Here is a 27101-nt window from a genome sequence, read left to right as displayed (position 1 = left end):
TGGCTAGCTGGCCTAGCCAGATCTGCTCACTTTCTTATTTCCCTGGTGACACATCCCTGACAGCAGTAAACTGTTCCAGACCCCCAGAGTTATCTCCCATGTCTGGAGTCAGCCACAATGGTTATGTTCTCTTTTCCAGTGTCTTGACATTCCCTCCAGCTCACAAAATGCACTGTTTCTGGCCTGACATGCACCAATTAACTCACCCAATATGGTATGTGTCATACCTCAGTATGATGCAGAGTCCCTCTCTGTGTCAAGTGTGCTAAGGCACTGTAAGTATGCATGTGAGTCTCTGAGCCATACATGTGCTATTCATCTCTGAGGGTAGTATTCCTCTATCTATTCCTTTGTTGCCATCATTTCATTTCTCTGTTCAACATCCAGTTATTCAGATACCTTTCTTTGGGTCTCAGTTCTCTGTTCTAAGGTGTGTCCCATCAGTGCATCAATGGCTGTGCATCCTTGATCAATGTGATCAGGATTGCTGATCATATTTCGATCATATTCTTTTTATCTTTAGCATGCCCTCTTGTAATGGTATTGGCATGTTTAGGGCCAAGTGCTGGGACCTCACATGCAGTCTAACCCCTCTGATATTAGTCTGCTACTAGGCCATGCACTCTGCTCCTTGTTACTTCAGTTTAGCCTCATGATGGCTAGGTTTCTGCACACTCTTATTTTATTCTCAGTTACATGCTTACTGGACTGAAATGCAGTCCATGTATTTGCAATTTTTGCAATTTTACATGCCTGAACATGGAGAGGGTGTCACTGTTGCAGTGGGGACTCTAGCCTCTGATCAAAGTTGAAACTTGAACTGCTCAATGGCCCTTGGAAGAGGCCCACAAAAGGTCAGGGGATGCAAACATGGGACAGGAAACATGTGCCATTGAGTTTGTACTTTTGTAAAGGTATCTCATTCCCTAGGCATTATTTATCATTTCACCATCAGAGAAGGAGCAGGGTGCTCGGAAAATCGGATTCCCACCTGTGGATTTCATGGCCCATAGTTTGCAATGGTGGTTATGCCTGTGATGGTCGATCAGTTGTCAAATACTACTATCAGCGCCACCATCCTATTACCGGAGGCCTGGATTATAAAGGAGTGGGATCAAATAAGCTGTTGCAGAGCGCTCTTGCCTTCCTTCCACTCGTCATGGTTAATATCTCGTCTACGCTAGCCTCTCTCCTTCTCAGTGGTCTGTTCTCTGCGATGTATGTGTCTTCGTCTTCGATGCATTATCGACAGCTGAGCGCTTTTTAAAAAGTTTCACCGGCATGATGTCCGTCCAATCTCTTCTGTACTTCAAGCTCTTCCCAACGGACAAGCCCCGAATCAAAGGTCTGGTGAGAGAATCCTTGTTCTGATCAAATTCAATGCATCTCTGATGCTACTATCGCAGGTTACCGTCCTCTGGTCAGTTTTCTCCATTCGGAAATCCAGATGTCGGCTTATACGGCGGCGTAAGGCTTTTCGACGTTGCCCACAGCGGAACTGTCTGGGCCGGCCTTTGGAACTATTTGATTGTTCACTTTAATGACACAGCTAGGATAGACCAATCCCTCAGTATGTTCCTGTTCTCTACAGTTATCGCCCCGTCTGATGTTGCCCCTAGAGCGATACCGGTAGGCTTCTCATCTACGAAACTCGGTATCGACCGCTCATAGTGCCGTCAAACATTACCATTATCTTGACAGTACCTCGCAAATTGATTCATATGGTGATCATTTTGATTTTATCGACCAAAGGCCGTTTCTATGATTCGCGTCCATCTGTACGTCGCGTCCATTACAGTTCCAGCCTCGATTCTTCTGACATCCATATAGTTTTTTCGCTGAACGGATCTTTCGGTGTGAGCCTTCCCTTCAACTCTTAGTCCGCAAACGCTCATCTGAACCGTACAGTAAGCAAGAACAATCGGATACCTGCCGCATCGATTGTGATTATAGACCACCAATCTTTTTGCAAACACGAAATCCTGATTGTTTTTTATCTGCTAGGTCATCTTCGCTTTCCTCCGTCTAAGTACATCTACTGCAAATATTTCTTCTGCGCCGATCTCATCCTTATTCCTACAGCTTGTGCTTGTGGTACGCATCCATAGAGTTTCCTTGGTACTTACGATTCAAACGTTTACCTCGGTTACTGCTGGAGCCATGCACGTTTGATATCACTTTTTCGCCCCTCAGTAAGACGAACCGTATGCACTTCGCAGGCTGTCCATTCAAACATATTCTGGATTCAGGAATAACTTTAACGTACGACGAATCTCTTCCATCTCCTCCCTCTCACCGATTAATTGCACACCTAGTGGGTATTCCCAGCTGGACTCGGACTGTCCTCCGCTGTGGATATCCTCGTTACTGGCTCACTGTGAAAATTACTTCACAAGAGCCGCAAAGCTTCGTTGAGGTACAACGCTATTTCCGATCCAGCCCCAAGTTTTAATTTGACGTCCAGTGCTAGCTTTATCATGTAATAGACTCACTCTTTCAGTTCACTGCTACCAGCATTGCCACCATCGCTTCGATGATCTGCGTAAGCAAAAAGAGTCCCATGTCATCCGAGTCTCTCATATTAACCCTGATCAAAATTTCAGTGGCTCACAATGAACAACAACCTCGTCTTTCTAGGTCTACACTTCATCATATCCAAACGTGTGTATTAATAATGGATAGACTCGCCACGCTACTACTCACGCTCTTATTTCAATGTACTCAAACTCGCTTCTGGCAACCCTCATAACTCGGTATGAACTGAGGAACAGCCGAGAACGGTCCACCTCTGACGATATCGTGGACTTAGCAAAGCGTGATCGAATACGGGGCCGGTTCTGGGACCCACAATCGGAGATGGGTACTCTCAGGAGTGGAAACGCCTCAATGAGAAAAGCTTTGCTCCGCTGCTCTCAAGAAACGGCGATACATTCATCAGCACAGCCATTCGACCACAGCCCGCCTGGTCGCGGCAGACAAAACCACCATGTCATTTAAGAATATCAGGAAGAGCAGCCAAGGTCTCTCGACTGAGAGGTAAGTACCCTCTAGCAATTCACTAGCAGTCTAAGATTGCATTCCCAGCTTCAGCCACGGCAATTCCACGCGAATCATGGGACTTCACATATCTGCCAGCGAGTACCAACTGGACGACAGCTAAGGGATTGCTGGATATATTCCCCATCATGAATCTATACCCTTCTCCTAGAATGCTATCGTACAGCATCTCTGGTGTGAGGCCGTCGGGAATATCAAATATCGCCATCTCCTCCCAGGTGATCATGACACGCAAAAAAACCCAAGTGGCGCATGACCATCCAGTCGGTCTCTGTATTCTCCAACTATCGTCCGTTTCCGGATGGCTCTCGATCACCTCCCTGATGGAGCCCATCCGAACTCTGCGATACCAGTAAAAAGCTGTCGAGTTCCCCAAATTGGCCGCTTTGAATCTCGTTTCCCAACGCCCTGGCAGACCGTTGACAGACATCGACGTTACGAATGATCTCGAATGTATGGGTCAAGGAGAGTGGAGATGGCTTCAGTGGTCACGAGGACCCAATGAAAGTATGGATGCGTCGTCCCGGATGCAGTATAGGGCAACACCTAAATGAACGGTCATCTGTAGTTTATCTGTAAGCCGTTCTATCCAGACCTGCCCGGGAAACCTACAACACATCTGACAGCAATGAGCAGCAAGAATGGAGGAGCTGAAAATGCTAATGCAAGGTCAAAGGGCCATACTCATCGCGAATCTTATTGTCCGATTTCAGGTGATCGCCTATTAAGATAGCTAAAGAGAGATATCTGATACGAGAAAGATAAGTCTCCTCACGGTGTAAACTCTGATTGTCAGAATGTCTCGGCGCTTGCCACTGATACTGTACCCTATGTAAATAGTCGTCAGCAATCGATTAGCTAGTATAAAGTAATGCTAACCTGTGTTTCAATATTCAGTGCTTTACACTTTGGAATACCACAGCTAAATCCTTGGTCGACCGATGCTTCAAACTCAAACGGGGGGATAATCTTGGGGACGTTCCTCTCCCAAGGCTCAAAAATAATAGCACCAAAAAGCGCCTTCACGTGCTCCCAATCGATTATTCCCGTCGATCATGATATTCCTCAGTGCGATATCGCCCTGCGTGATGACGCCTTCGATGCGATTCTACGACTTCAGGGCAACTACATTGCAGAAGAACGCCCGAGTGGAGTCCTCGTCGACATATCGACCATAAGGGCCGTCGGTGCAGAGTCGCACATAGAACAAGATCGAGGATCCGATAGGAGGTGGGATATTTCGCAGCTGCAGGACATAATCGCGGAGTTGGGCCACAAAGGCGGATCTTGTATCATCTTTCAAATCCTTCCAATCTGAGAATTTTATGTTGTGTCCTGGCAATCCTTGTCATGATAAGATAATCTCGATTCTGGTATTGAAAACTTCTCGGTTGGAAGGAAGTCTGGTAGAACAGCCAAAAAAAGCTGTCATAATTCGGAGCCACGTGGAGCTCGTTGAACCTTCCTCCTCACCATCACGAATCTTGAATTATCAGCATCCCTCCATGGATGCATGAAATCTTATCATCCTTTAGGAAACCGAAGTGAAGTGCACAGAAAGTTTTATTATCATTTCTATAGCTTGGAGTTGGTGCATCATTCTCCGCTCTATGCGCGGCTTTAGAAGTGGGCAGTTTGAGCGATTGATTTCCAGCATAAGTCTCCTTTCTGGTCGGTGAATGGCGCATATTTATATTTATCTTTCATTCGTTCAAGTTGGTGCAAGAATGAGCAATCAGCCCCGGCATCGGTATGTACAATAGACTATGTTTCTTGCATTGAATCGCTGAGAATATGCATACAGATAATCAGGCCCAAGGATCATCTTCGCACCACATACCACGCCAGATTTACGATGTTGCAGAGGTCCTTGACACATTCCTACAAACGATTCCCCTTCTCAGTAAGCCACTAGCACTTCTCCGCACATGGAATCTAAATAATGGTTCGTCGCAGATACCCGACACTCATTCATTCCTCGTTCGCATGCGCTAAATACGCCTTCAGCTAGTGGTGTGTGGGTCAGTACCCAAGGACCCACTATGACATAATATCAAAATCTTTAACTGCGCATCGACGCTCACTAGAACACAATCTTTATGGGTCCAGTGAGACGACGTTGCCCCAGAGGACATTCTTCATGCGTGGTAACGCTTGGCCAACTCATGAACTTTGGTTCCAGGATTATGCCGTGCTCTTTTCAAATTGCTCGACCTTTCCGCTGTTATCTCATCTCGGTCGTCCAGGCGAAATGAACCTTCTCCCCGAAACAAACCGGCCTCGATGCTTGACTAAAATGGTAGGTTATAATTAGGATTTAAATTTCAATGCATTAGCTGATCGTGGAGTGTTTTTTGATAGGCCACTTGTCAACTAGGGTGTTTGATTACAGTGGATCCCCGCGACAGGGAGCGACCATCTTTGTACTCACCATATCCCACTGCCTTTATCTTACGCTCATTTTCACTACACTCATTAACTCCGCAATGCGCGTTATTTCTGCATTCGCTGCCATCTCGCTGGGCGGTGCCGCATATGCAGCACTGACCGGATCGTCCCACAGCTTTGGCCATCGACACAACCACAGACGGGACCAAACGTCGAGCGACAGATGGACGATGTACGAGTCACTGATGGGAGATGGCCTCATCGATTTTTTCAACTTGTGTGGACCTACCTTCCTCGTGCTCCTGATCCTTCCTAACGTGCGTTCTTAGCGACGAACAGGCCTCCGACAACCAGGGATGCACCAACTATGTTGATGGGAAGAGCAGCGAGCTGGTGTACATCCAGTCTGATGGGAAGGTCCGGATTGGCGCCGACCAGGCGGAGGATGTCGCTCTGCGAAACGCCATTCGGATGTCGTCGAACGAGACGTTCAATCCGTCGCAGAACTTGCTGTTCATCGTCGACACCAGATGCCCAGTATGTGTGGTGTCTGGCTGGCCATTTGGGTATGCCTTCGTTCATTTATTCTGCGTGGGGCTAGATACTCATCATTTCCAATTGATAGTTCACCGGCAGCGGCACATGGTCTGAAACTGGTAAGCGGTTGCCCCCCGTTTTTTCGCTTGCTTGTGTTTAAGAACGTGTTGTACTCTAGGCGAGATCGACTTGGTCGAGGGAGTGAACTCGTATACCCAAAACACCACGTCCGTGCACAGCGGTGCCGGCTGCTGGATGGACGAGACAATGTCAACGGCGCGAACCTGAATGTCGCCGCCTCCGAGGGCGGCACGAACTGCGATGCGAATGTCAACCACCAGTCCTGTGGTGTCTCGGTAAACGGCAAGACTAGCTTCGGCCAGGTGGCGAACGATGTTAATGGGGCTACGTGTGTGCTCGAGCTCACTACAGACAGTATCAAGATGTGGTAGTGGAACACCGACCACGGGCCAGTGGGTATGTCATTTTTTTTCCTTCCTGGTTGTCATCAGGTTGGCTTATTCCTTCCTCGTAGACGTCAACTACGGCTTGCCGACCCCGAGGTCTTGGGGCACTCCGACTTTTCAAATTGATTCTTCGACGTGCAATACGTCCGATCACTTTAAGGATTTGATGCTTATCATTAATACCAACCTAGCCGGTGAGCTTGTTTGCTTCAGGGGCATCCGATATACTAATTCACACAATGCAAAGGACTCTTGACGACAGGTGGTTGGGATGTCAATTAAGCCAGTGGTGAAGAACAATGTTGCCAGGATGTCACTGGATTCTCTGATGCTCGAAGCTATGTCTTGTCGCAGGGTTCGGCATTTGGTGACTCTGCTGCTTGGGTGAGAGACTATCTTCCTCTTCTGTTGGCTTTGGTGCTAAGCGGTCAAATAGGTTTCGAATAGCATCTACATCTTTATGAAATAATAAATAGTTGATGATTCATTCCCCTTCTCTTGTTGAGAGAATTGATCGTTGACATACCTGGGAACTTGTTTCATATATACTTCATGGGACATTGATAGTTCACTCTCCTTGTGGCATTGTTGAACGATAATACTTCATTTCTTGAAGGTTCATCAGATTTATACCACTGAAGCTGTCTAAATGATGTTGTATTCCATGAATATGACACATGTCAGGTCTATCCTTGGTGTCTTGCCCTCCTCATTTCTGCACAGTACTAGTGTTGTAGGTTGCTCATGAAGTATTTTTTATGGATGGTGCACAAAACATCTGGATGATGACCCTGAAGCAGAAAATAGGGGTTATGATGACTCTTGCTAGGATGTCCATCACATTGATTTGTTCTGTTAAAAGGTTACCATGCTATGACTCCCCTCTGCTGTGTTGCTGACAGTATTTGCAGTACCCATGACTGCTGCTTTTGGACAGCCAGCCCTTAAGTTTGGAAGTTGCATGATGTGCCCCCAATGATCTGCCATCATTTTCTGAACCATCCATTTTGACCAAGGTCATATTGAGAAACTACTGAAAGGTAAGACATTCTGAGCTTGTATTAATGATGTTGTCTTATCAACGTTCTAGATGGCAGGCTCACCCCACTCCCCACAATGTGGGAATAATTCAGAAGCATCTTCCATCAAATTTCCTTCCATCGAGCTGGCAGTGTTTTGAATGGATGAATTGCTCGAGTCGAACAATCCTCCCCTTGATGCCAAGCATATTCAGCTGGAGGGTGTTATAGGTGAAGGCCATTGGGTTTTAGCTGGACCACAGGAATGGATAACCCAGACATGGGCTGTGCTTGAGGCACTTTTGAATGAGGAGAGGCATGTCAATCACCTGATTGAGTCCTGCAAGACAATCCTTCACCCCATTCTTATGATCCCAGAGGACATCATACACAAAATCTTCTTGACACACCACTTTGAGGCAATTGAAAGGGAAGGGAGGGAGTCATTGAATGGGCAGTTTGTGCTGTTGGTTCTTTCCCATGTCTGCAGGGATTGGAGGAGGATTGCACTGTTGACATCCTGGCTTTGGCCATTCATTATGCTGGATTTCAATGTATACAAGAATGAGCAGGCATGCCAGAATCTTCTTCAGATGTATCTTCTATGGTCCATGATACATGATATCACCCTCTCCATATACAGTGAGAAGGATCTTTCAAAGAGCCATCTCACACCTGTTCTTCTCTTGAGCATGCCATGGTGGATCTATGTTTCAATGGTCATTCCTTATAATTGGCTACATGCTTTTTCCACCACCTGAGGCTCCCTTCACCACTTAAATAATCTTTCCACAAGGTCAGTACATTTTCTGTGAACTTATCTCTCTCTCTGACAGATATTCTAGTGCAGAATGAAGCACCAAGCAGTGATATTTTCAATGTAATTCAATAACGAAGGAGTTAATCCAATACTGGAAGGGAACGTTAGGCGAAAAGACCAGCGGGTACATAATTATGAATGCTGTGGTGAAGTTGGCACTCATCCATAGTAGTACTACGCTTTCCTGACAACTGGCTTCCCTCTTCAATAGACAATTTATTCATGCTCTCTATCATATCATTCACTGGAACGATGTCACCCATCTGTGCCTCTTTAGCAAGCACTAGCTCTATCTCACCACTCAGCAGTGCTTTCTTTTCATCACCATATGCGGTCATGTCAGTTTGAAGTTGCCCTTCATGTCCATCCCATGCCAATTCCCAGCGCCGCATCCTAGCCCTCAGCTTTTGGAACTTCAGTGCCTCACCACAGTATTTGTTGGTTCTAATGAGACAATCTGCGATACCCAATTTATGTGGCCCTCATTTCACCACAGATTATGCTGACATCATGTTCACACTCGAGAATAGCATTGATGTGCAATGGCAGAGCAGTTTATGCAGTGGTGACATAGGGTGTTGGGAAAGAAGACTGATGTTGCATGTGTGATGTGCAGAGCCCTTTGGTCTGCATAATGGAGCTCGTGGCGAGAGTAACATGGTGGGAGATACCAAACAACTTGGGGAGTCACTGGGCATATAGCCCTAACCCTACTTTTTCCCTAGGGTTAAGGGTCATCGTAACCGATATCTCAACATCGATGGTGGTCGCCCTTTTCGCACTGGCACTCAGACTAGGCCAAAGAGATGTAAGCTCTTCTAGAAGAGTCCATTGTCTTTGTCTGTCACATATAACTGATACAACTTTGATAGTACATACATATGAGTCTCCAGCTCTTGCTCCAAAAAATATATTCCGACAGTAGCATAGACACAACCTACACACCCTATGCAACAAGTAGTTCCAAGGTATCGCCTCCTATAGTGCAGAGTCTCATAAATCATGTCTTTCCCCTCAAGTACACCAGTCTGGGCCGCAGGACCACTTCTCATTGGTCGCAGCCTCACATACTTCGACAACTGTCAAAAGGTGCATCATCTTGACTTTCGAGGAACAGTGATGATGTTGACATCTGCAGGATGTCGCCTATGTGCAGAGCATACCATAGTGTCTCGACAACATCGGTGACTGTGACCCATTCTCGATCGCCCGATGTCTGTATGACTATGGGCCATGGAAGCTTTTGGTGGATGATGGCCAGGACAGAAGAGGCAGGCTGGTCGCTGTCTCATTGATGCAGACCTCATAACTAAGAATGCCTACACTCGTCAGGCTGTGAGCAAAGTCGAGCTTCAGCATCATCTTCCCTCGGCTCAAACGCAACAGTGGATGCACCACTGTCAGGATATCGCTTTCTATATGAGATGGCAGCAGGATGTGACAATGGCACCATTTACTGAGGATAGATGGTGAGGGCAGCGTGATATATTCGCATACAGATTGTGAATATGGTGCATCAGGTCTAGATACATAATGGTGGTGAACATGGACTAGTGTGGTCAGCTGCACATTGCTATAGACAGAAATAATGTGAGACACCCTTGATGGGGTATAGAATGCTGTTGTTGGTAGCGAATATGGTTCTGGTGACTCCATACCCTGCTGCGTTGTCATCGCTGCCACGTCTCCTCATTGGACATGCATCGTTCTTCATCTTGCAGTGAATACTCCTTCATGGAGGTAATGCAAGAAGAAAGGCTTACAGATGAAAAGAGAGGCTCTGGTTGAGTGGGTGTGGATGTAGAAGAGGGGGCGTAGAATGGTGAGATTCATCGATAGTGGTGGTTTGAGAGAGAGGTGTGAGGGCCTGGGGAAGAATGGGACTGTTTTATATAAGGTATGATCTGCCTTGAGACATTGAATATAAACCTAACCTTACCTTTATTATGGTTAGGGTTGTAATTTGGCTGGAACTGTCATATGTGTACATATCATTTTTGTGTCTTTCGAGAGGCTCTTGCTGGCAATTCCGACTTCTTCCTAGGAAAGGAGTCTCTCCCTGAGCTGGTGTTTCAAGCCACGGTCCTCGCTGCTTGCTATTCACTTCTGCTATTGAACTATGACTCTGACATTCATGCAGACTATTAAGCTATTGTTATTGTACAAAACTGGTACTGTGTCAGAAAACTCAACCTTGTATAGTCCATCCTCATCACTCAAGGCAGACATTGCTGCAGAGGTTGGGATCGCATATCCAGTCGATATGCCAAGTTTTCTTCCTCATAAAAGGCTAGCTCATATGTTTCTCATAGACTTCAACTATGGCCTGCCAACTACAAGCTCTTGGGGCACTCCGACCATCCAAATCGATACCCCGACCTGCGACACGTTGATGAGTCTAGACTTCCATAGCAACAGCAACACCAAACTGAATGAGTATTGGGAGTAAATGTGAAGTCACGGTAGTATAGACTGCAATTGTGTGAATGGAGTTCAGGGGCACTTCCATGCATGAATCAATCCTTCTTTACATGAGTATACACTGCGGCTTAACGTCAGCAAAGTAATATTCCTTGGTAGTCGAGAAATAAACGAGCTGGCTCTAAGCCAGTAGGGTTCCCATAGAATAAGTGGGTGTTACGCGCATGCCACCGGCCTCCATGTCACCTCAACCAACCACGAATCCAATCACACTACCCACCGGACTCTGACTGCTTCCCATTACCTACTAATTTCATTTCACCAGTATCATTTCACATCCGTATTTCACATTGTAATATCTAGACCCCGAACTCGGTAACAAATACTGACACCAGAACCCAATGGAACCCGACTCAGAATTAGCTACCATTAGTATATAAAGCCATGTACATCATCGTAGCTACTCAGTTCGAATATCAACTTGGATAAGCCCACACTTCGCACTCACTTCAACTCCTTACTACCTCGTCCGTCGGATTTCGCTCCGAAGGACATTCCGGTTCACTTCTCTGACAAATCTCCATCCTGTCCATCCAGATCCTTGGGCCCCAACTCAAGGGTGATGTTGCCAATAGCCTCGTCGATGCCCACACACTCTGCTGGACTCCGCAAGTGCACTCAAGCCCACTCGATTGGTACATTCCTAACAGTGGGAGCGGAAACAGATATGATGTGGATACCACAAATCTGTAAGATGGGTCGAAGAGAAACTGTAATCACCTTCTGAGTGATAATCCTAAGCACGAGATGGAAATATATGATGCAACATGCAGAAACTAAGCAGAGCATGTGCAAGACGAGGGTGAGAAAAGGTCAAGAGTGACAAAAACTATTGAGTGTCGAGAGAAAATGTGAGTTGATGGGGGTAATGCCAATCCTAGAGAAAATGCAGAAATCCTACACTTTGGCAAGTACTATCCTATAGACAAAGTCAAAGTCAATGGTGAGGTTATATCCCATGTCAATCCTATCCTATATCAAAATAACCTATGAGTCCACATGGAGACTATCCAATGTCGATCCTAACTGAAACTTGTTACCCTATCCTATAATGTCAAGATGATCCTATAAGTCTGCACTGAGACTACCCAAGTGGGCTACAAAAATTATATGAGAAGGTGAAAAGTGGTTAAAACTCCAATCTGAAAAAGTGAAACGATGCTGCCTATAAAAGAAAACATGGTGCCAAGTATGGTGGTTATTCACATATCAGAATAGTATGGCGATATTCTGATAGTGTTTAGAATACAGAGTGAGTGAGAAGTGAACCTTCACAGTCGAAACAGTGAAATTTTCAAAGATGTCGACAAGTTTCTGTGATACTAAGCATATACAAGGCGATCGGTGAATTGCCATGACACGATAATAATGTGGAAATGCAAATATATAGCGTATATTCAGTGTAAGCTGTAGTATCGTGGGTATTTAAGAGATGTCATTCTAGTAGTCCAGATATGTGGTGTCTCAATGTTCTGTCGATATTCTGGTCCCTCTAAACTACATGTTCTAACTACTTTTTTATAGTGAAGTCCATACTACATTATTAGAGACCATAAATGAAACTTTGTAAGGCTGTAACGCGATATCTCAGTAATTTCTAGAGAAACCGTATGGTGTCATCAATTCCAAGAGTAAGAGCAACTGCTTTGCATTGCTGCACTTGTAGAGAAACCATATGGTCTGAGTAACTGGTGGTCAGATCAAAAGGTGCTGTTTAGCTGTGGATTTGCAAGGAGCAGTTGTAGTACTGAGGAAAGTGCATGGGTGTAATTTGAGTGGTGAGTCTTGGCACTATAACAGCCTTAGTAAATGCAGTTATTAGTTTCCATGCATCGGGAGCTAGCAGACTGAAGGAAATCCTGTGGAAACTATGTCATATAATGAATTGATCAGGGAAGTGGCAGCTTCATGCCTAGTTAGGGTGATGTTGATCTTTTGTGCCTTGCTGTGATAGAACACAGTAATTGTTGGCATGTAGAAGAAGGATGAAGTATTGAAGTACTTGAGGAATGGTTTCTGTGACTTGAAAGTGGTATTGCCATGTCAGCAATCTTTGGTTTGCTGACAGTCCATCTAGTGGACAGTAATATTATAATCATGTGGAATTCATGAATTCCAAGCATACAGAGCCCAGAGGCTCATCAACATCCGATCACTTTTAAAGATTTGATGCTTATTATCAATACCAACCCACTGACTATTCAGTTCATAGATGCAGAGCGGTATTTGTCACCTTCTTTTATTGTCATGGTCCAGTCTTGGAGGCATGCTGTGGGTATACATGCAGCATTGCATCTGTCTGAACCTTGTCACACCACCAGTAGATGCAGAGGTCTCTGTGCACTGGGAGGACATATGCAATGAAGGCCTTGTTATGTATGGAGTGGAATAGAAGAAATCTCGCTTTCGATCTGAGGGCATTTACAGCAGGAGAATTAAGAAGAATAGATGGATGGACACAAAATTTGGTCAAGGCAATGATTAAAATGAAAATATACATTCCTGCAGACCATGGATGAGGAGCGATTCATCACAATCATGCATAGAGCTTACCACAGGTGAAGGACTCAGCAAATGTCCCATTAAGATATTCATCGCAGACTTTGTGAATGAAATCTGAAGACAGTACATTAGGATCTGACATGTGCGATGGTTGAACAGGCTGGGAGTGTTGAAAATGAGAATAAATACCTTTCGTTGTTTGCTTGAGTGATGCCCAATATATATATAGTAATTCACACCACACAGGATTCACGACAGGCATTTGGGATATCAATCAAGTCGGTGGTCAGAACAAGCATTTCCAGTACATCACTGAATTCTCCAATGGTCGAAGCTATGTCTTGTTGCAAGGTATGACATTTGGAGACTTCTGTTTGGGTGTGTTCTCATTTTCCATTCTATTGCTCCATGTGCTGAATGTAGCAAATGGATCTGAATGGCATCTATATATTATGGTGATATAGCATCCTATCATTGATCATTAACATATCTCAGACATTAAGGCTCAAGAATGGGATAAGTTAAAAGTTGGAATGAGAAGAATATAGTGAGCTACAGTCTGCCTACCTAGTCCTTGTACCAGAGGCATTCACACTTATGCTTCTCAGCAACAATAGGAGTCTGACCATGCCTCAGTGGAAGTGCAAAAAGAAGATCAACATATGTCGACTCTTCACTCAGACATGTCTGGGCACCAATCCATTGCCAAAATCAATTTGTAGGTAGGATACCAACCAAGGCCGCCATCGGCCATGTGGAGCATGTGTTGAAGAGACATGCATGGTAGCAGGGGAATAGTACATGTACCAGGCTCAGGGAAATGCCAAATTTTGCCACCAGATAGACAGCAGTCGAGGATAAAAGTAATTCAATGCCCCTTGCTTCAAGAGATCTGCTGGAAGATGGTGTTGATCTCTCAGTTGCTGATGTTAGGGACTCATAACCCTCTGGCATTGAAGGTATCTCTGTTAATGGGGCAAATGGTCTTGATGGATCTCTCTACTGTAATAGGGCTCCCTTTGTCCTCCTCAGAATCAGCATCGCAGTATAAGGATGCATTTGAGAAGTAGTGTGAACCATGCCCTGAAAAGTAGATGATGATATTATCACCTGCTTCGATTTGAGGATTGTCAATGAGACCAAGAAGCATTGACATGCCCTCTCCATGTTCAGGCATGTAAAATTGCAAAAATTGCAAATACATGGACTGCATTTCAGTCCAGTAAGCATGTAACTGAGAATAAAATAAGAGTGTGCAGAAACCTAGCCATCATGAGGCTAAACTGAAGTAACAAGGAGCAGAGTGCATGGCCTAGTAGCAGACTAATATCAGAGGGGTTAGACTGCATGTGAGGTCCCAGCACTTGGCCCTAAACATGCCAATACCATTACAAGAGGGCATGCTAAAGATAAAAAGAATATGATCGAAATATGATCAGCAATCCTGATCACATTGATCAAGGATGCACAGCCATTGATGCACTGATGGGACACACCTTAGAACAGAGAACTGAGACCCAAAGAAAGGTATCTGAATAACTGGATGTTGAACAGAGAAATGAAATGATGGCAACAAAGGAATAGATAGAGGAATACTACCCTCAGAGATGAATAGCACATGTATGGCTCAGAGACTCACATGCATACTTACAGTGCCTTAGCACACTTGACACAGAGAGGGACTCTGCATCATACTGAGGTATGACACATACCATATTGGGTGAGTTAATTGGTGCATGTCAGGCCAGAAACAGTGCATTTTGTGAGCTGGAGGGAATGTCAAGACACTGGAAAAGAGAACATAACCATTGTGGCTGACTCCAGACATGGGAGATAACTCTGGGGGTCTGGAACAGTTTACTGCTGTCAGGGATGTGTCACCAGGGAAATAAGAAAGTGAGCAGATCTGGCTAGGCCAGCTAGCCAAGGCCAGCTAGTGAGGAAACATTGCACAGTCCTGGCCTGGAAGAGAATAAGCATGGCAACTGTGATATGCATGTGAATAATACCTGTGGGATCTGGCATGGAGTCCCACACTTTGAAGATACCATAGTAGAGTATTTAAATACTGCATTGTATGAATAGAATACAAGTTTCTGACCCCCACAGTTGCAGTGTATTGGGCACAGAAATTGCACCCTAGCTCTGGGTTTGTGTTTGTAACTTCAGATGAGAGAATAAACTGATTATTGGATATCATTGAGAGAGCTGTGAGAACTAAGTGAGGCATCAAAGCTCATGAAGGACTTGAGCCCAATTTGATAAGAGGTTTTGGATTGTGCTCTAATCTGAGAATAAGAGAGTGGTGTCTGAAGGGCATCATCTTGAGTTTTTGAGGTATTTGTGATGTGCAGCACTACAGGTGGCAGAGGTTCAAACCCTTTGGTCTGTCAGATGGTGTTTATTATGTTTTGTGTCTCTAGATCACATAGGTTTGAATCCTGTGGGTCTATGATTGGTTTGGAAACTTGTGAACAGAGATCTGTGCTCTTTGGCACTTGTGGATGTGTTTGTGATTGGTTTTTGCATAGAGCACAAAGCTTTGAGTCATGTATTGTGTGTGTTAGGGATTTTGAGGTGATCTGAGCTGTGCTTAGGATATTTTGAGGGTTTTGTGGGAGTGTTTTGACATATTGTATTGAGCTGCAGTACCTATTGCCTTGAGGCCTGGCAACACCTGTTGCCACCTCTTGTTCTGATAAAACGAAAAGCTTTGAGACTTAGAGAGATCTAGGACTGTTGTACATGTGCTATTACTGTTTGCATGCTGTGGATTCATTGAAGAAGACAATTATATTTGTTGATTACTACTGTTATCATATTATAATCCCCCCATGAACTAAGAGTTTTGTGTGTGTGTTGGTGTGAGTGTGGTCAGTGGATAATGCTCTGCTGTATCTGTTTTCACCTTGCATGCACTCAGATCCTCTTCAGTGCTCTTGCAGTCTTAAGTAAAATCAAAGAAACAGTCAATAAAGACAGTTATTCAACTCTATCTTGCTTTCAAAGATGCAATACTCATGAGAGCAGTTTATAGCAATGTTTAAGTATAATTAGGACTTAGAATCAATGAAAAATTGTGTTCCAAATCAACTTAGAATATTCTGAAACCCAAGGAACTCCAAAACCCAAATACTAAGTCTATCAAGCACTTAGGCTTGACTAGCTGCACTCTTAGCTGGCTAGCAGTCCTCAAAACCGAAGAACTTGTATTCTGATGCCAAAACCCTTATAGTTTGGAACCCAAATTAATCCAAAACCCAAAATACAGTTATTATTCCAATCCAATCCTCTCTAAGTGACAAAGCAACTTAAATAAATCACTAAGTCGAAGCAGAACTCAAAATCTGTTGTCCCAGGGACTAGCTACAGTGGGATAGAAGGCCTGAACACAGGGGTGGGTTGCTTGCTTGCTATTTTCCTCCCATTCCCTTCTTTTATACACCAACAACAGGTACAGAATCTATAAATAAAGCATTCAGAATAATATTTCTCCTGTTTAAAGCGGAATCATGCCATTATTCCAGAATGGCGGCACTCCTGGACTCCCCTAGGCTTGCCCAGACCCACCTGGCCACCGCACAGCTTTATTTTAAGCCTACAGTGCCTGTGGGTACCTAACTCCTTTCTGTCTACTCAAAGTTTTAATCGTCTGAGTTATTCTTAGTAGCTTGATCGATCAGGCCCGGTCAGGCCCGGTCAACTGGTCCTATCCACTCTATTCCTCTCAATTCTAAGTCCCTTAGGTCACCTGATACCTAGGAAATTCTGACTTAGACATTTGAGTCAAAACTCATAGTGCTAGCCACAGATCATTGGGTCTCTCTTCTTACTGCTCCTGGATGATGCTATCTTTACTCAATACTCCACAACTGGCTATGGTATTATACCCCTAGCTGTCTTAGAATATGCTTGTCTTAGTGGCATGTAGAATTGGCCTCATTTGAGGTACCATTTCTAAATCCAACTTGGACTTAGTATTTTCCAAGGTGTGATGCAGAACTTTTCTAAGTTCAAACCTGACTTAGGATTTTTATTCTTAGGCCATGTTATTTTTACAAAGTCCAATTTCAACTTAGTATTAGTGACTAGCATGACTATCAGCTCAGAGCCTCAGCCATAGTCCTCTACTGGCTAATGATCCTCAGTTACTAGCATATTCTAGTGTGTTATGCAGAATTTGCAAATTATAGGGCTGGACATGTTGCCTGCATATCAATGGAAGTCCATGGAGTAAGACAAAGGAGGAAAGAGAAGTCTAATAGAGTTAGAGGTCCATAGATAAGAGTATTGACTGAAGGATCAAGGAGTTATTGGACTGAACCAAGTTTATATTCAAACTGAGATAGTGAAATGTATTCTACAGCTTTTATACTAAGTAGCTAGTCCAAGTCAGAGACTGATGGATTCTGGCACATAATCTCTTCACTACCATTTCAGAATTGGATTGAAAATAAAATCATAAATGAAATGTAGTTTGAAATAAGAAATAAAATTATTAGTATTCTGTGGGTGTCCACAGAAAATGATGAACTTGGAGAAAAGAGAAACACTCAGTATTCCTTCATCACATGAAAACAATGAAGCTGGTTTGTGGAGTGGAGGTCCATAGGATGTGTGTTACACCTCATATATATGTATTTTACCTTTACTATCAGGACAGATCTTGAATCATGTTTCCAAGCATTTGCAAGTGCAACTTGTAGACTGAGTTACAGTACTTTCAGATAATCCAAGGGATTCAAAATTTGCTATAGTGCTAAAACTACACTTACCTGCCATACATATATATGCTCAGTTCATAGTCACTATGAAATATTCAACCTATATCTCTTCCAGGATGACTTCTGCACTATAAACTTTGATGAGATGGAATTAGCTCAACATCACCTTCTCATGGTCTATCCCAACTGCTGCCACAGAATCTGTCAAAGGAGCTTGGAAAGCAAAATATATATTCATCACATATGAGTTCCTTCTCTCAAATCTCTCTTCTAGTCACCATTGCCATCCTGAACCAAATCCCCAGTCATATGTCATTGAGCAGCCTCATTCAACTTGGACTTGGGAATGAGATCATGAGTCTCCTTGATCCTCATTTTCTATTCCTCACTGAATCAAACATGTGTTGTAGTAGGGTTTTGATTGTTTGCCTTTTGGTGCAACCAAGAACAAAATACCTTTTTCTTTTTCAACTGTGTGTGAACACCACAAATGGGCTAAAGGTATGACTTGATGCATGGACTTCCTGAGGTTTTGTTGTTTTTTCATACTTTACATCTACTCCTGCAGAGCTAACCTTGAAACTATCTCAGTGATCATCAACACTACTATTAAAGAGATCAATATATTGGGTTCATTGTGACATCCAAGTACTTTATACTGTATCATTGTTTACTGAGCATTAGGATACATCCTCTTCTCAATTCCTTCCAGAATTGTAGCTCCATTCCAAAGTAGAAATGACGGGAGACAAGAAATACAAGCCATAATCGATACTGATCGAAGAAAAATTCATTGAGAAAAAAATGCAAAGCATCTCTACACTATCGCGTATATGACAGTGTATATGAAATTCTAGCGAATCTAACTAAAGTAAGAGTAAGAGGAAAATATCTCTTATATATGTGGAAGGAAGTCGATCCATTCAATATTTACAAATGCACCGGGAGGGAGAGACCTCATCGCAAGAAACGGCTCGAGAAGCAAAAACCCTCTGGCCACGATATATACCATATAGAACAAGATCCAAAGGAGTCGATACGCACCACCAAACCAGGGGTTATCCTGGTCGCGTTCGGTAAACCCAAAGTAAGCCGCCAATTTTTCAGCCGTGAATGTCGTAACAATGATAGGTATAGGAATGAATGCAATGTAGAGCGACGACACCCGCCAGATGTTTTTCTCGATTGACGTCGCAAAGTGTGAGCGCCAGGCAGCGCAATGAACAGCCCCAAAGAGGGTACCGAGAAGCGCACCGCCTGTAACGACGTAGAACAGTGTGTCGTTGTTCGGATGTCCTGACCAAAGACGAGGAGCGCCCTCTTCCTTAGATGGACCAGCAACGTGTTCGATGACATCTCCTCCGAAGAACGTGCTCAACAGGCGGAAGTCTGTCCAATCTAAGAGATAATCTGTATTTAGTTTTTGTGGGATAATTTCATAGGACGTTGTGGTCGGGAGTCTAGGATAGATGGTGAAGGTAGACCGGCTTGGAGTGGCGTATGCCACCATGCCCAATAGTTGATGACGGTGAAAACGGCGTAGCCGATGGCTACTGTTTCGAGGATGGTGATGGGGAGGTTGCGAGCTATTCGGGCAGCACATTGTAATATGAACCAAGTGGCTTGGAGGATGGCGAGTCCTTTAGAGAGGCCATCGCCCTTGCTGCGGTCATCGATTTCCTTTTTGTCTATTTCGCTTAGTAGGTCTACCAGACGGGGGTCGTCTTCTAGATTTTGACGGGTAACTGGACTTTCGTCCGAGTATACAAACACGCCCATGGAGACGAGGAAGCCGTGTGTCAGGGTCATCTTGGAAGAGACTAGGAGTCATGGTTAGTCCGACTTTGAGTAGAACGAGGTGGAGGTACTCACGCCTACGAATGCTCCGTGCTGCGAAGTATTGGCGTAATGCCCATATGGTTATGACCTCCGGTGCGAAAATGGTGACGATCATCAATTCCGTACGACGAAGAACCGAGGTGAAGAACCACCCTCTCTTCATCAAGTGCGGCCCTGGGACATTTGGATGGATGGCGATCCAAATACAAGCAAAGATGGTGGCCAGAGAGCTCTAGAGGATGTTGAATATGGTTCGTTGGCTGTCGCCAGGTTGCCCTGCCTGAGCAGGAGAATCACATGGCGAACACGAGCCATAGATTAGTGCAGAGAGGAGTAAGAATGACATGTTCCTCTGGTCAACATGGAACGTTAGAAGTTGTCAGATAATGAGGAACAGACGCGTACCAGAAAAGTGCAGTACCGAGACATGTTGAGTGAACCAAGCAACGAATACCAAAGTAGAGGCGAGCCTCTTTATATGTGAAAAGTCCATTGTTAGTGAAAGTCGTGGTATACGTGTGGTTTGTTTACATCAGGGATTGTAGTCTGGGCTACTGCGTAGCGCCAGAAGAATATGTGGAAATCTAGTATGCCCGTGAACTCTTTTCTTTATGTGCTGAAACCCCTCGAGCGTGCACAAACGGGAACGGAGTAGATGCTCGATATCGTTATCCAGCTCGATTGTAGAACAGTCGCCGCAATCCAAATGCACTTATTTGGTGCTGGCGTTAAAGAACACCATCAGTGAAATATGTGGACGTCTACTGGAAGTCCTAATGGTCCTTTTACGCCATAGCAAGAGCGCTATATGGTGCCATGAAGTATTGCCTCTGGTTAGACGCTGGTCCATCGATCTGAAACATACATCACAGTCCAGCTTTAGGCGCGCTTGATGTACGTGAAGAGGACTCGGAGTTAGCAAAACTCCTTTCATTGTAGTGTCGATCCCATAAAAAGTAGGTATCATTCGATACTTGTAGAAGCCGAACAAAAGAAGGCGAATCATGATGGTGTGGAAGTGCCGCAAAAGATAAGCGCCTTATAGTCTTTGAATGTAAGTCGTCGCCGAGTAAACGGTTATGATATCGAAGCAATGCATAACGAGAAACCGACCCATAGCTTCACGTCCGTTTGTATCGGATATGAGACGACGAATTGAAGCATGGCGGCAGAACATTAGTTGGACACGAGAACGAGCTGCATGATATAGTTGTCAATTCACTGACAGGAGGAATGTTTCCACGGAACACGCACAGGAGAGCATGTATGCAACCCACTGTGGCGGAAATATGAACCTTTCATGTCTATTCCCAGTCGAGGAAACTCTCTTCCTATCAACGTTTCCTCCGTGAGGAAATGGGGCAACAATTTTGCTCTGAGAAGACATAGATACAGATGCCCAGTTGGCTTGCCTACTCTCCTAGCCATTTGAGGTGTGTGATGCATTGCCATGCGAGGGTGAGTTGTAGCCAGTCCCCAGATATTCGACTGTAACCATGAGGTCGTGGTACCCAAGTTTGCAAGTTCTTCACCATGCTCTTGCAAATATGTGCCTCACGGGGAAAATGGCACTGACAACCAGAGGAAGGAAAACTGTAGTCCAGTGGAACAGAATAATTGAAGAGGAAGACTTGAAAACTTCCAGTCCATTGGAGCTGATTTTACGAACGACACTAAACAGAGAATAACGAGAAACAACTTAACACTGTTGTCGACATTGATAGTCAATATTAACAGATATAATTTACCCAATGGTTCACAGCATGCGCCAAATGAAAGTGACGACAACGAGCCCCACTTATCGTACCAGTATTTGCACCAGTGGAGCTCACTAGGTCATATATAGTGTTATAATATCCCTCTCTACATTTCAGCGTTTGCTTTTCGAAGAAAGCGATCACATTTATGTGACAATCTCGGTAAGAGAAGCATTCAAAACTGACACCATGGGCTTTCGATGAGGGAATTGCGACCTTTACGGTGGCAGGGATCTGCGTTCCATCAGCGACGCAACGTCGATACTCCTCTTGACATGGCGGTTAATACCCAGGACTCAAATATTGATATGGAGGCATGCTGGAGAACCGAAGGTAAAGCGGATAATTCAAAGAGATGTAGGCAGGAGAGCCCACCCAGATTTTGCTTTCAGAGATGAAATATACAAGTTCTTCTCGTGCCAAGAAGTCTCATATCAATTTTGAGTGAAACCGGTCCAGTTGACGATCTGCATGTAGAAGAGGCTGACACACAGTTTATTTGGAATAGCTCAGCAATAATTCGTCGCGAAGATCGAAGTAAAAGAGAAAAACGCGTGGTTGTGAGAGTTAAAGAAGGAGGTGCAGAAAAATGAAATTCCCTGGTGCCGTGAACGGGTCTCGGGCCGTGGGTATCAGCGGTACCTCCTCCATGGATCTAAGGAAGTGTCACAGAAGACTCGAAAATGCTAAATTTGACGTCATTGACGAAATCGGAGATACCGAGACGTGTCATTTTGCGTTGCGCCGATCACCAGAATTCGTCATGTCGAATGCGCACCGTTGATGCAACTATTTCACTTCAAGAAAGAAACTGTGAGAACCGATATTTTCTAGTAGGCTCTGATTTCCTTCCTAATCACCTCTACACCAATAATGGCAGACAGCTATTGATTCTGGCAGGACTCAGTTCCCCAAGTCATACAAACCGGAAAAGAGAAACGTACTGTACCACCCTATTGTAGAGGCTACAGTATTTCTTTATTATCAATAGATGTTGTTGTTGTTTTTTTCCTCTCAGTTCAATTCCTGAGTCTCGTAGTGTCTCTTCACTTCCTCTTGTGTTGCCCTAAAGCTCGTCAAAAAGAAGACAAAGTTATATAGACTCTAGGAGATATAATGTGAGCTTTTACGCTGACAATGCCATCCAAGCACCCCTTCTGACTGAATGCGGCCCAGTTATTGGCCGACTATGTGGCAATCGCATCGCTCAATCCTTGAATACACTCCTTGAAAGGAGCCTACTATATATCAACCGTATGTAGCCATATTCCGTTCCATACCATGAATGCAATGTCAATCAGATCACATACTGGGGTGGCAATAAGCACATTGATAAAATCGCCATTATCCATGGCGAGGCCATTGATTATGAGGAAAACGACAGGAATGACACGGACTGCAAGCTCACATGAAATGAGGGCAAGAAACCCGTGAGAGTAGTGCACGCTACCTTATCGTCTGTATCAGATACGGCGTGGGTCTGGGTGGGATTCGTCCGGAAAGTAGATATCCCAGACATAAGAAAAAAAAGTGTACAGAGACAAGAGATTCGAGAAGTGTCTGCTTTGATTTGTGGGTCGAAACTATGTGGAACATCAGGCAGGAATGTGTAGGCCATTCCTGGGTGATCGAAACCTTCTCCCGAGACATTTTATACCATTCGGCGAGCAATTGAGCGAGAGAAGCAGTCCAACTTCCACGTGGTTAAAATTTCCTTGTCAGAGGAGAATCAACATGCTTATCGAGAAGGTGGAAGAAATTAGAAGTCTTCCTTTTTAGATTCAACCGAAGTATAGGATCCTGTGCGTAGTCAAGACAAGATATCTTGTCACTCTATAACGACATCTTTCCCGTGGGACGACTTGTAGCATCACGGCAGCCTAAATAAAGGTGATAGGGCAAACCTACCTTTCATCTTCCAGCCGGAGGCTGCATGGGGGACAAAATAAATTTCCATTTCGAAACCAGGGATTAGACATCACTTGCATCTGCTAATCTATCTCGTATGACCTTCTCTGGGATCAATTTACCGACCACGGTCTTCCATCGTGGATCCGACAACGGAACCATCTCATCGTCCCCATCCTTCCCGCCGACGCCTAGCTCGGACATCAGATCTTGGATCGCGCCTGGGTCATGCTCATCGCCATGAAGGGTGTTCGCTCGTAGAGAGCTGTGGAAATGCCCCTCGAGGAATTTTAAACTTTCTGGATTCCGTGGGGGGAGAGATGTGGGTGGGTGGAAGGAGGAGGTGTCAGGCTGATCTCATGTGGCGGAAGATTATGATGCGATAGTTGCCCTGGACCTGGTTTGCATGAATTTTTATCGGGTTCCAAGACCTATTGTTAGATTAGAGGAGGGATGTATAACTGCTCAAGATGCTCATTGAAAATGGGGGAAAGAAGCCATGGATATTCATACCAATGTACAAGGATCGCTGAGCCGTGCACCTGGTATCTCGTTTTGGATATCTTCGCGCTGCATGGTGGTGAACGAACACATATCTGGGAGGTGTCGCAGTGACGGGATACTTGAGCCTCCATCTGGAATCGTAATGAGTATCAGTCCGGTATGGTGCGAAGCAGACAGACTGGGGAAGAACCACCCGTAGTCTCCAGAAGGTAGGGGTTCTATTGACAACGACAGGACTTCCGAAACATTGGGACTATACCATAAGACATGACACTGTACGAAGTTAGTGTTACGGGGGAGAGGATAAATGGGTCCCAGAAGATGGGGTCGAGTTCCTTCATCCATCGCTGCAGATTTGCCCTTGTGACTGGCGCGAGATGTTGATTTGTTCCTATGAGGAGTTGAATAAATATTTTACGAGAAGGAGATTTGAACTTACCAAGGAGGAGATAAGTAGGGAAAGTATTGATCCAGATAAAGTATCGCGCTGGAGCTCAGTGGATTTCATGGATAAAATATGAGATATATCGCGATCCATGAATTCTTGAAGATATATTTTGAGACTAGGATGTCAGCAGCGTTGGGACTGAATGATTGTTGAAGCAGGGGGGATGAGAAATACCATTGGCCCGGCCCACCGAACAAACTGAAACTGAAGCAAACAAAAGACGCGCCTTTCCCTTCTACTACCATCATCATCTTCTCACGCTGTCGACATCATTCGATTCCTTCTTTTCAGCCGGACCTATTTTTCCAAAATGCTGCCATGAAATCTCTGACAACTCGACAAGGCCAGCTCAAGAAGAAATCCCCTTCGATCCATGGGCTATACGCTACCCGTCGATCCTCGAAGACGATGCGAGCCTCCATATATGTGTTGCTGCTTGAAAATGATTAAGTTTTATATTCTTTAGGTCCTGTAAAGACGGCGATAGCCACGCTGGTTACTAGCTATGCCAGAGATTTCATGTTGTGCATTCGCTGGTATGGCAGTCAGTTCGTAGAGTCAAACCTATCCTCATCCTAGCCCTAGACCTTTTCAACTCTGCACGTATCATCGACGATCTGTTACTCAATTGCTGTTGTCAGGGCGTTTATCGGATGTGATATACGAATACAACGGTCAAGATAGAGAACCGGATGAAAGATTGAACCATGAGGCGACGCCTACCATACGGTTGCCAGCAGCCCATGCTAATGGACTATCCTCGCGTATGTCTCCATCTGTTTCCTCCTGTTATATACGCATACTTACAGGTATTTGACTTTTAGCAGTGAAAATGACCGCACGTACATATTTGGGTGCATATATGTGATCTCATACTGATTTCAAGGCAGGATGACTACCCTCGAATATGCTTCTTACCCCGTTCAATGAAGAGGATATACCCCGTACTATATTACGGCCAATTGTCAACACTAGAAGCGATTCAACTTCAATGTATGTTTCTGACTAGTCATGAATAATTTCTGCCATGACCCAACGACATCAGTTATGCAAGAAATCTTCTTTTCGCCCACACGTTAGGCATTTGCCAGAAACCTAAGCTTCTCTTACGGCTATGTGAGTTGCCTTATACATTCACTGCCGTTTGAAGCCGAGTCAATTTTACATTGATCTAGGTGCTCCCCAAGTTGATGATGTCAAAGGAAGTATGATGTCGAGAACTCGCGTATCCAGGGGTGGGGGCATAGTGGACCACGAGCGTCGAGCTGGTATGCGTTATATGTCTGTTCATTCAGTACTGTTGTGTTGACTGTGGATGAAGCTCTGAAGGGGTTAGGATATAAAGCTTCGTTCAGATCCCTAAAACGTTGGTGCAGATTTGGTGGTAGGGGATTTCCAGATATCTGTCTCCCCAACCTTGGCTCTGCGAACATCTTTGCCCTTATCCGATGCAACATGGGATGTGGTTTCAACCCAGAGAATAATGAAGTGTTGTGTATCTAGTGCAGATTGGAGCGCCGGGAGGAATTGACGGTGCGAGATTCTTGTGAGCACATACCTTTCTCTTTTCGTGAGCATTAACTGACTGAATCTCGTAACAGGTGAATGTAACATACCTACAGACTCCGTCACATGCGAAGGCCGGTCCCCATCCAAAGCCCGGGCAGAGTCGTCAGAATCTGTGTGCCGGATATTCGGCATTTGCACCAGGTGGTGATATGTTCTGTTCCGTAGGAGTTCACCGAAGGGATCCCGTTCCACAGCACGATCCTTGTCTGCATTGGTTGACTGTTTACATAGGCGAAGAACGGCATGAGTACGTCGCTGTAAGCCCGCCGTTCGCCACACACGTGCTCACGGAGAGTGCAGTACGTGTATCTCAACAAGATTTTGATTGTGGCTGGTACATTCATTCTGACCGTGACAGCCAAGCTTGCATTTCTTGCTTTTTCACACGATCGCAGGTCGGCAGCGACATGCTCAATCATCGATGAAAGAGGAACTTCAACATCATTCTGTCTTTTCGATTCGAGTGCTAATTGTAGAAGGATATCGATGAAGCTCGGTAGTCAGACCTTTTCAGCTGCGCATACGGTCTTGATGATAATTTAAACCTTTCTATCGTCTGCCTGGCATCGAGGCTGATAGCCATGTTACCCTGGGAGATATCCTTGCATCTGTTTTGGTGGCGCTTAACTGGGTACGTCACTTCCATCGTTCTTTGTTCTCTCACACATCAATGCTTAGGCATTTTTCCTCCCACAGAAGTGTTATGGGTGTATATTGTTTGAATACACAGTACGATGTAGCCCACCTGGAGGACTGCATCCCATATGTCGATTGTTGTAGTACTAGGCTCCGAAAGAGTCGCGACTTTACAGTAGAAGTTGCTGGACGAGCAGCATGATGTCGACGGAGTCTGAAGGTGGTTTATATTGCGAATATGTTTAGGTCACGATGGATACAAACCATATCCTCCATGGCTAGATCTCATGTCCGCAGAGAATAGTAGAAGCGCAGCCGAAGTTACATCATTCAGAAGGCGTTGGGTCCGACGTGTCTGGGTGAACCTAGGTGCATCCAAGGGAGCATAGCTTGGACAGTCCAGGCAGCCATCAGCGCGACCCCTAAAAATAGCGTTACACTGCAG

General features: G+C 44.8%; 9 protein-coding genes across 9 annotated transcripts; 3 read left to right on the top strand and 6 right to left on the bottom strand.

Annotated features, from left to right (window-relative positions):
* Nucleotides 1-1143: 1143 nt before the first annotated feature.
* BT62DRAFT_930899 (uncharacterized protein) lies at nt 1144-2890 on the top strand (the record flags this gene model as incomplete). Its single annotated transcript, XM_043186029.1, has 12 exons — nt 1144-1218; nt 1272-1364; nt 1473-1601; nt 1831-1856; nt 1909-1943; nt 2005-2029; nt 2198-2262; nt 2316-2377; nt 2399-2445; nt 2487-2542; nt 2683-2780; nt 2815-2890. The coding sequence occupies exons 1-12, from the start codon at nt 1160-1162 to the stop codon at nt 2888-2890; spliced, it is 771 nt and encodes a 256-aa protein (XP_043041357.1). The 5' UTR covers nt 1144-1159.
* Nucleotides 2891-2987: 97 nt separating this feature from the next.
* BT62DRAFT_796375 (uncharacterized protein) lies at nt 2988-3791 on the bottom strand. Its single transcript, XM_043182323.1, has 2 exons — nt 3670-3791; nt 2988-3619 (listed from the first exon to the last, which is right to left on the bottom strand). The coding sequence occupies exon 2, from the start codon at nt 3485-3487 to the stop codon at nt 3059-3061; it is 429 nt and encodes a 142-aa protein (XP_043041356.1). The 5' UTR covers nt 3488-3619; nt 3670-3791; the 3' UTR covers nt 2988-3058.
* A 1715-nt stretch (nt 3792-5506) lies between these two features.
* On the top strand, nt 5507-7176 carry BT62DRAFT_930897 (uncharacterized protein). Its single transcript, XM_043186028.1, has 10 exons — nt 5507-5722; nt 5775-5982; nt 6071-6101; nt 6161-6223; nt 6247-6395; nt 6435-6459; nt 6518-6643; nt 6697-6711; nt 6733-6833; nt 6886-7176. Exons 1-10 carry the CDS (start codon nt 5544-5546, stop codon nt 6916-6918), a joined length of 930 nt encoding a protein of 309 aa, XP_043041355.1. The 5' UTR covers nt 5507-5543; the 3' UTR covers nt 6919-7176.
* Nucleotides 7177-7629: 453 nt separating this feature from the next.
* BT62DRAFT_1061699 (uncharacterized protein) lies at nt 7630-8229 on the top strand (the record flags this gene model as incomplete). The annotated part of the gene is made up of 1 exon (XM_043178624.1): nt 7630-8229. The coding sequence occupies one exon, from the start codon at nt 7630-7632 to the stop codon at nt 8227-8229; it is 600 nt and encodes a 199-aa protein (XP_043041354.1).
* Nucleotides 8230-8975: 746 nt separating this feature from the next.
* On the bottom strand, nt 8976-10160 carry BT62DRAFT_1061697 (uncharacterized protein; the record flags this gene model as incomplete). The annotated part of the gene is made up of 5 exons (XM_043178623.1): nt 9888-10160; nt 9591-9703; nt 9360-9564; nt 9168-9225; nt 8976-9129 (listed from the first exon to the last, which is right to left on the bottom strand). The coding sequence occupies exons 1-5, from the start codon at nt 10000-10002 to the stop codon at nt 8976-8978; spliced, it is 645 nt and encodes a 214-aa protein (XP_043041353.1). The 5' UTR covers nt 10003-10160.
* An 8674-nt stretch (nt 10161-18834) lies between these two features.
* Nucleotides 18835-21221, bottom strand: BT62DRAFT_1075177 (uncharacterized protein; the record flags this gene model as incomplete). The annotated part of the gene is made up of 9 exons (XM_043179093.1): nt 18835-19384; nt 19441-19815; nt 19868-20066; nt 20143-20186; nt 20240-20306; nt 20366-20418; nt 20473-20556; nt 20948-21031; nt 21089-21221. 9 exons carry the CDS (start codon nt 21219-21221, stop codon nt 18891-18893), a joined length of 1533 nt encoding a protein of 510 aa, XP_043041352.1. The 3' UTR covers nt 18835-18890.
* A 1384-nt stretch (nt 21222-22605) lies between these two features.
* BT62DRAFT_993424 (uncharacterized protein) lies at nt 22606-23961 on the bottom strand (the record flags this gene model as incomplete). The annotated part of the gene is made up of 5 exons (XM_043190405.1): nt 23574-23961; nt 23500-23520; nt 22902-22987; nt 22728-22778; nt 22606-22695 (listed from the first exon to the last, which is right to left on the bottom strand). Exons 1-5 carry the CDS (start codon nt 23701-23703, stop codon nt 22606-22608), a joined length of 378 nt encoding a protein of 125 aa, XP_043041351.1. The 5' UTR covers nt 23704-23961.
* Nucleotides 23962-24012: 51 nt separating this feature from the next.
* Nucleotides 24013-24603, bottom strand: BT62DRAFT_1075176 (uncharacterized protein; the record flags this gene model as incomplete). Its single annotated transcript, XM_043179092.1, has 3 exons — nt 24443-24603; nt 24183-24394; nt 24013-24134 (listed from the first exon to the last, which is right to left on the bottom strand). Coding segments are annotated over exons 2-3 (288 nt in total), but the record flags the coding sequence as incomplete, so codon positions are not given.
* A 1207-nt stretch (nt 24604-25810) lies between these two features.
* On the bottom strand, nt 25811-26439 carry BT62DRAFT_1004618 (uncharacterized protein; the record flags this gene model as incomplete). Its single annotated transcript, XM_043177053.1, has 4 exons — nt 25811-25950; nt 26010-26015; nt 26068-26239; nt 26302-26439. The coding sequence occupies 4 exons, from the start codon at nt 26437-26439 to the stop codon at nt 25811-25813; spliced, it is 456 nt and encodes a 151-aa protein (XP_043041349.1).
* Nucleotides 26440-27101: the final 662 nt, after the last annotated feature.

The sequence above is a fragment of the Guyanagaster necrorhizus genome (assembly GCF_019112545.1).
Source record: "Guyanagaster necrorhizus MCA 3950 unplaced genomic scaffold BT62scaffold_9, whole genome shotgun sequence".
NCBI classification, from domain to species: Eukaryota; Fungi; Basidiomycota; class Agaricomycetes; order Agaricales; family Physalacriaceae; genus Guyanagaster; species Guyanagaster necrorhizus.
This window is presented reverse-complemented; position numbering and strand designations above follow the sequence as displayed.

Coding starts and splice junctions, on each gene's coding strand:
- BT62DRAFT_930897 (XM_043186028.1), top strand. CDS start 5,544: ATGCGCGTTATTTCTGCATTCGCTGCCATCTCGCTGGGCGGTGCCGCA. Junction 5,983..6,070: donor TCGTCGACACCAGATGCCCA/GTATGTGTGGTG, acceptor TCCAATTGATAG/TTCACCGGCAGCGGCACATG. Junction 6,396..6,434: donor ATGTTAATGGGGCTACGTGT/GTGCTCGAGCTC, acceptor AAGATGTGGTAG/TGGAACACCGACCACGGGCC.
- BT62DRAFT_796375 (XM_043182323.1), bottom strand. CDS start 3,487: ATGTCTGTCAACGGTCTGCCAGGGCGTTGGGAAACGAGATTCAAAGCG.